Source organism: Centruroides sculpturatus, unplaced genomic scaffold (genome assembly GCF_000671375.1).
Source record: "Centruroides sculpturatus isolate CEXI.00-Female unplaced genomic scaffold, Cexi_2.0 scaffold4179, whole genome shotgun sequence".
NCBI lineage: Eukaryota > Metazoa > Arthropoda > Arachnida > Scorpiones > Buthidae > Centruroides > Centruroides sculpturatus.
This window is the reverse complement of record NW_019388283.1, coordinates 1-7,331: the sequence shown is the minus strand read 5'-3', so window position 1 is coordinate 7,331 and position 7,331 is coordinate 1. Positions and strand designations below refer to the sequence as shown.

General features: G+C 36.4%; 1 protein-coding gene across 3 annotated transcripts; it reads left to right on the top strand.

Moving 5' to 3' along the window:
* The first annotated feature begins 2,541 nt into the window (after positions 1–2,541).
* Positions 2,542–7,212, top strand: LOC111616852 (7,8-dihydro-8-oxoguanine triphosphatase-like). Of its 3 annotated transcripts, none has more exons than XM_023358205.1 (3): positions 2,542–2,602; positions 6,227–6,382; positions 6,540–7,212. In XM_023358205.1, the coding sequence occupies exons 1-3, from the start codon at positions 2,574–2,576 to the stop codon at positions 6,607–6,609; spliced, it is 255 nt and encodes an 84-aa protein (XP_023213973.1). In that variant the 5' UTR covers positions 2,542–2,573; the 3' UTR covers positions 6,610–7,212. The 3 variants fall into 3 exon arrangements, 1 of the variants encoding a protein (XP_023213973.1); XR_002755333.1 differs by lacking the exon at positions 2,542–2,602 and adding an exon at positions 2,914–3,284 and having other exon boundaries at positions 6,227–6,770; positions 6,845–7,212; XR_002755332.1 differs by lacking the exon at positions 2,542–2,602 and adding an exon at positions 5,693–6,150 and having other exon boundaries at positions 6,227–6,770; positions 6,845–7,212.
* The last annotated feature ends 119 nt before the right edge of the window (positions 7,213–7,331 follow it).

Below are 7,331 nucleotides of genomic sequence, written 5' to 3'. Positions count from 1 at the left end.
TATATTTTAATATTTTTAAAAGAATCAAACCATTGAGAAATGTTACATATGTTTAACAAGGTTCGGAAAACTTTGAAAATGTTAACAACGGGTTCGGTCGAACCTGTGCGAACCCGCTGAATATCACCACTGGGCCTACGCTACTGACTCGTACAACACGGAATTCATATAAAACGGAATTATCAACAGTGTTATAGGGGGGTCGACTGTGTCATTAATTATACTTAGACCCATGTCAGATGAATTATTAACAAAATAATTGCAATTTGATATGCGATAGAATTGTTCGAATGCATACAAGTACGAATTGAGAAGGAAGGTCTGTGAGGACCTTCCTTCTCAATTCTATCTTCCTTCTCAATTCAATTCTCAATTCTGTTTTCGCCGGTCCTGTCAACTTCTGTCATAGTGCACGACTAAGGGTACTTGGCTTTCGGGCGCCGCCAGATGGTTCGACCTGCCGACAGACGTTTCGCATTGCATCTTAATTCTGATAAATGCCAATAGAGACGCTGTTAACGCTACAATATAAATAAGAATATAGTAATTGCGCGCCGCACAGTGGGACCAAATCCCAAAAAGCTGGCCAAAAGTCGAAAAATAGAGTTTAAGTTCCGGTAATTTCTAGTCATGGGTTCGGTTGGATAAGAGTCCGAAGTTCGAATTCTAGACTTTAACGCCCCCTATCCCTTATACCTGCTATTGTAGTTTAGTTGAAAGAGGACCCTCAATCGAGCTAGACGCGTCATGCAGTAAACAAAGATTTTTACGCTATATTCAAGAGGGTGCCAAATCTCTAAAAATGAATCGAATTTAAATTTTAAAAAATGGAATTTGCAGCTGCAAGTAAGTAGAATATCATTATGTAACACAAAATTGATAATAATACTTTATGTGATAACAGTAAACGAATGATTTGTACGAAAATGAACGGAAGATTAAAACAGAAAATTTTAAACATGTAGAGAAAAGTTCATAAATTCTGTAGAGTTCTGCGACTGGACCGATCGCATGTTGTAGATCGAACTATTATTGAATGAAAAAAATTAAAACTAGCTGCAACTAGCTGCAACTCTGTCATTGGTGCGAGTTCTTGCAATGTAAAACATAGTTTTCTGAATTTTGTACATTAATGACGCGGAATGTTTTGATCTTTTTCTTGAATTTGTCTGGTGTTTTGAATATTGTTTGCATGTAGCATATAAGCTTGAAATGAAACTGTGGCAAGCGCATAGTGATAAAGAAATAAGATTCTGAAAAACGAATATACAGAAGGGTTTTCAGTATAGAATTGGGTCTAATAGTCGATCAACCAAAGCCTGGTTTCGGTAGCTCGAATGATGAGAATACCGCTCGACAATTTTTCAAAAACTGAAGCATTTCTGCTGCTATTACAGGGGTTGATGAGGACTCGATTAAGCGTTTCCGTGTCATATTGCAGACAATTTCGTGTGGCCATGAAATCGATTTCATAGAATTTCAAGATTATGCCTTACAGACAGCTCGTTACATTGTGCAGTTATATCCGTGGTTCTGCGTGCCAACTTCGGCACATAAGATATTGATTCGTGGTGCAGAAGTGATAAATTCATCGGTATTGCCGATAGGGCAGATGTCTGAAGACGCTCAAGAGTCTACTAATAAATACATTAAAAAGTTTCGAGAAGATTTTGCAAGAAAAGTTCCCGAGTGAAAACAGTGGAAGAGATTATTTTACGCTTATTATTAATATCCGATCCGTTTATTTCGAGTTTGTGCGAATTACCTCGAAAAAACTCAAAGTCATTGCTTCCAGAAGCAGTTTTATTGTTAGTTGCGCCACGTATGCCAGCAAGTACAGGAAGCTCCAGCGATTTCAAAATTGAATAATCTGATTGCGAATCAAATTATTCTTTGGATGACGATGCATGAACTTTTCATCAACTGATTGTATGTTTTATCGTATTAAACAATATATGGATTGATTTTTGTACTTTTTCTATAAAAGTGGTTCGTGTTAAATCCGTCATTTTGTTTTTATTTCAAATTTTGACTTCGGATTCGTAATCAGCGATCCCGAAAACCCTCGAATACTGACTTTCAGCCAAATTGATAACGTTTTTGACTTTTGGCCAGCTTTTTGGAATTTGGCCCCACTGTGCGCCGGTCGGATTTTTTTTTCTCCATGCGAAGACATTTCTTATGCTATAAGTAGAATGGGTATTATGACAATGACTTTGAATATTACGTGATCGATGGCTCGATTTGCCGCCCCCTGGACGTGTCGCCCGTGTGAGATGCACGCCTTGCACGCCCGCTTACGGCGGGCCCGCTACCAAGCTGTCTCAAATCTGTGAAATAATAACTGTGACATATACCAACGTCCTATCTGTTTCTTTTCTCCGTTATCACCAGGCTGTGAGTCACGTAATTATTAAATGGATAAACTACGACGGAAAAGTGACTAATCGAAAGTATCGTGAGCGCGTATTATGATGTATGCATAGGCATACGTGGACTAGAGAGATGGAGGAAAGAGAAAGGAAAGAGCAAAGACGAGCGCTTAAAAAGGATAGGCAGGGTCAGACCCTCAGATGTGTGCGACGATTCTCGAACGAATAAGGTGTGTACGTGTGCTGATCTTTGTAATTATAAATTGTGAATACATGTGACTAATATTACTTTTTTTTATTTCGTGCATGTTATAAGTTATAAATACAGTAAATATAAACAAACAACACTAACCCGACAACATTAAATCTAAATACCAAAATGATTAATTCACTGTTTTTGTTATTTCTTACTCCTGTTTTTAGGTATTCGGTATTCGACCGAATAGCGAAAAATAGGCCGAATAATAACCGAATAGTAACCGAATATTCGTTACATCACTAATAGATATGCAATATATTCTGTTCAATAGATGATAGAGGAAAACATCAGTAATAACAAAAATTTGTGGGATTTATATAATTGTTAATATTAAAAAAATAATTATTATTTTATATTAAATTATTTTAAAAGCAAAATATATTGGTTTTTCCCGACATCGCTTAACGGGGAACATTCATTCGATTCATTTTCTTAATATCCGCTGAACGAGGAACACCGGTTAAAAAAAATTTTTCTTGTGATAAAATTAATTATTACTCTGTCATCTTTCCTTTTCTAAAGCAGCAGAAATTTTTCATTGGTTAAAAAATACAGAATCACTGGCATCGAGAAAGATGTTTTTATTTTAATGAAAATTTTTGTTGAATCAGAAGGCCTTTAATTCTATCAGTTCATTTACCTAAGTTGCACAGGTGAGATTCATATAAATTGTTAAGTTTCTCTCGAATGGAATTTCATTCTGTTCGCGGGTCCTTCCATCTGACAAGATGGCCACAATTTCCCACCACGGCTTACCGTGGTGGGAAATTGTGTTCGAGTCCGATCTAGATTAATGAGTGTAGTGTCTCGCGTTGACTAAACACGCAACACGAGTATACATATCGATTGTATTTACTCGTACGAACGACTGTACAAAACGTTTACTTTTCATCCTCTATTGCGCACGTTTCACAAATTTTATATACTGTATATATTTAAAGCTAAGGCTATCACGCTTTCAAAGATCAAAACAAGGACGATGCTTTGTCGACATAAACCCTGCACGCAAAAATAATTTTTCATTTATGGCGAATTCGGCTGGCTTTTCTAGAGTACACGGAGAATGTTCTGTTTGCTTTTTCCTGTTCGACTGATCAGAGTAGAACAGCGGAGTACTCTAATCTCTGTTCTCATCGATGAGAGTAGGCCTAACTGTTCTGTTTTTGCTCTGGCCGAAGAATAATAATAGCAGCTGCTCAATATAACGTCACTCAATGACGACTGTTTGCGGGAGAATATAAAAATGCTTTGGCAATATTATTCGAGAATAACGGAGGAATACAGTGAAGCAATCGGCTATACTATTACACTAGCAATAAGTGAAAACGAATATAATTTGAATTGTACATCAAAAGTTATTGCATGACTTACACGAAGTTCGGGTCGCTGGCCTACTCTGATTACTTAATTTGGATTGATGATGGCATTACTCTATTCTTGCTGATCGGTAGAGCAGCTGGCCGAATAAGTTACTATTAATTTGTAATATAATATTTAACACAGTGGAGTAGCTAAATTGAGTTTGTTGCCCCCGTGAAAAACACGACACTATACACGTCGAGCTTACGTAGACAAGTAAAAATACCCACCGTAGGAAAAAAATAGGACACTTATCAATATTATTATTAATTAAGCATGTCTAAGAACTTAAATAGATATGATGGCCAATAAGACCATCTTCAAGAGAGCACAGTCTTTACCATTGTCGGAAATTTCCGGTAGTAAGCGGTGTTTTCGTGGAAAAATGAATATATGTTATATGTTTCTACTAGCCCTACAAAAACTTTTCTTACCGTTGCATTAGACCAAAAGTGCCGCCCGGGGTGGACCACCCTCCTCTAGCTACGCTACTGACGTAACAAAAACTGAAGCATCCGATCGTTTCTTCATTAAATTAGTACATAAAGTATCGATTTATTGTTTTATAATCTAATCATATTTTTTTATGGCGTACTTTTCAAAAAAATGTTCATTTCTTCTAATCTTATTTCAAAGAACTCCGTGTTCGGAGCACTCTGTAGCTGTAACCAATAAGCGAATTTACACCAAAATTTATATGCATAATATGCAGATAATGCGGAGAGAGATTTTGAAAAAGTTAGTTTAAAAACTTCCGCTAAGAACACTTTACAGAATTCTCCTGTAAAGCGGCCCTAGTCAGCCGTACTTACTGTAATAAATGTAAACAAAGCCATTAAGATTTTGCAGTATCCATCCTCTTTATAGCAAAATGATAATAATATTTTCTAAATAAAATAGTTGAAAAGCAGAAATCTTTTAATTTAAATTTACTTTGAATAACATTTCAAATTTACTGTTCAAATGTCTTCTGTGTCCATAGACGAATAATTGATTTCTTGACAGGCCATAACAAACAGATAAAAGCAAGGAATACTCTCCTAGAGTTCGCAGAACAGAAAGAGTTTTTAAAATATCTGTGTTTTTAAAATACTTTTCTAATATTTTTTCTCATGGCAACTACTACATCAATGCAAAGTTCTTGCATTTTTAGTACTTTTATTAATACGTGTAAAGTGTTATGGCGCTGCTCAACACTATATTTCGTGTAATGAGGACCACCAGTGACCGAGTATGCGGCCGGATGGCCGAGCGATCAAGGTGGCATTCTATCGTTCTGGGGGACCCGGGATCGAACAAGGACGGGTCGAAAAACCCCCAGGAATTTTTTTGGGGTGGTCCGTCCGGATATGTTGGGTCCCGTCCTTCACCACCCGGCTGCCCCATAATGGGCTTGCTAAAAGAGGCCCTGTTAGTGCCCATAGGGCGGAAATGGTTTTAAAAAATGAAAAAAAAAAACATACTAGTGACCGAGCGGATAAAACCACTGAACACCGGTAGTCGCAAGTTTGTGTTTCACCAACGGGCTGGCTGCGTGAAGTTTTCTTGGTTTACTTCACCTAATTATTAAGGGCCATTTTCCCACAGAAAGTACCCGAATGGCACTGCTCCTCGACAACTTGCCCAAGCGCCCATCATTTCGGGACCCCCGGTTAAAATTCCGTCATACTGAGAATGCAAATATTTTCAGTTATTGGCTAAATAATTAAAAATACGCCAGCCAATATTAGCCAATTAATTATTGGCTAAATAATGCAAATATTTTGAATTATTTAGCCAATAATTAAAAATAGCATAAAGATGATATAAAATTAACTTGGCTACTTTAAAGTGACTAATTGCACCGACACTGTAATAAAATGTTTTTTTAAATAGTAGCAAGATTTATAGAAATTACTTTTTATTTTTAGTTCACATTTATTAAATATAATTCTCGGACTTTTCTTCAATATGTTGACGTAATTGTACCATGTTTTTTTTTTCTCTTCATAATCTCATATTGGGGCGCTGTATCTGCTTTGTGCGGGGTTGTTCACACGTGACTTTCGTAGGTTTAAAATTTCATTTGGCGGGAGATTTTTCGCCGTTCCCTTCGCTTACTTTTTAGCGAATTATTTAAAATTTGTTTACGTATAAGTCTTATTAAATGACGTCTTTTGCGTAAGTTGTTTAACTTTTATAATTAGTTTATAAATTTATTTATGCTAAATGATTTTTTTCATGTATTTTTGCATAGATTAAGGAATAATCCAGTCGTAATGACGATTGTATTAGTAAGGGAATCGAGTCGTGTTTTGTTGGGATTGAAGAAAAGAGGATTCGGAGAAGGAAAGTGGAATGGTTTTGGTGGGAAAGTGCAAGAAGGAGAAACGATAGAAGAAGCTGCCATTAGGTAAGCTCGTGTTAAAATACAAACTGCGCGCATAGAGATATTGCAGAAAAGGCTGCAATGTCTCTATGCGTGCTAGTTAAGTCATCCGCCTGATCACTCTTCTATTCTCTGCACAAATTTTATCTTCATATTCTATATATGTATATGGTATATACAGGATTACCAGATGTCTGTGTTCCAGTTGTAATTTTGTCTCGGTTAGAGGTAAGATACCAAAATTTATTTAAATTAATTATAAATCCAGTGGAGCAACTTTTGAAAACACCCAAAACCAAGAAAGGTGGCTGTAGTGTGGCTTGATCTTGATGTCCGGCTACTGTCGCCTTCCTGCCGGGACGTACCCCTACGGGTCAAATAAGAGCAAAGACAGGATAGTGTGCCTTAATGAGTTAGTGACTAATTATTCTTTATGCATGCATATTGTTTCTTGTCATAATTACTAAATCTTTTGTAAAATTTAAGTATGTTGAATTGTAATGGGAGGAAGTGAGGAGTACTTCCGTCGCCTGTCCCGGTTTGATGTGAAAATCTGGCAAGCCTATGTATATCGGTTAGCTCTATTTTTCTATTTTTATTCAACTTTTCTTATAAAAAAAATTGTTTACTTGTAGAGAATTAGCTACACAATAATGTAAGTCATTCATATCATGTTTTTCTTAAGCAGAATTAGATTTTTCACAAAATTTAAATGTTTTAGAATCCATATTTATTTCATTGGTTTTGATATGGATATGAAGATGATGATTGATTGTTAGCATTATAATCATAATTATCCTTCCAGAGGGTATGCCTAACTGTGTTTACTTTGGCCTTAGAAATAACTGAAGATAAAAAAGGATAGACTAGAGAGGTTGAGGCGCACGTTTTAAACGTGTAAACGTGTACGTGTGGCGTTCGGCGCCGCTTTCCCGTAAGCCTAAAAGTTTGACAATGGTGTTTGGATAGTCGG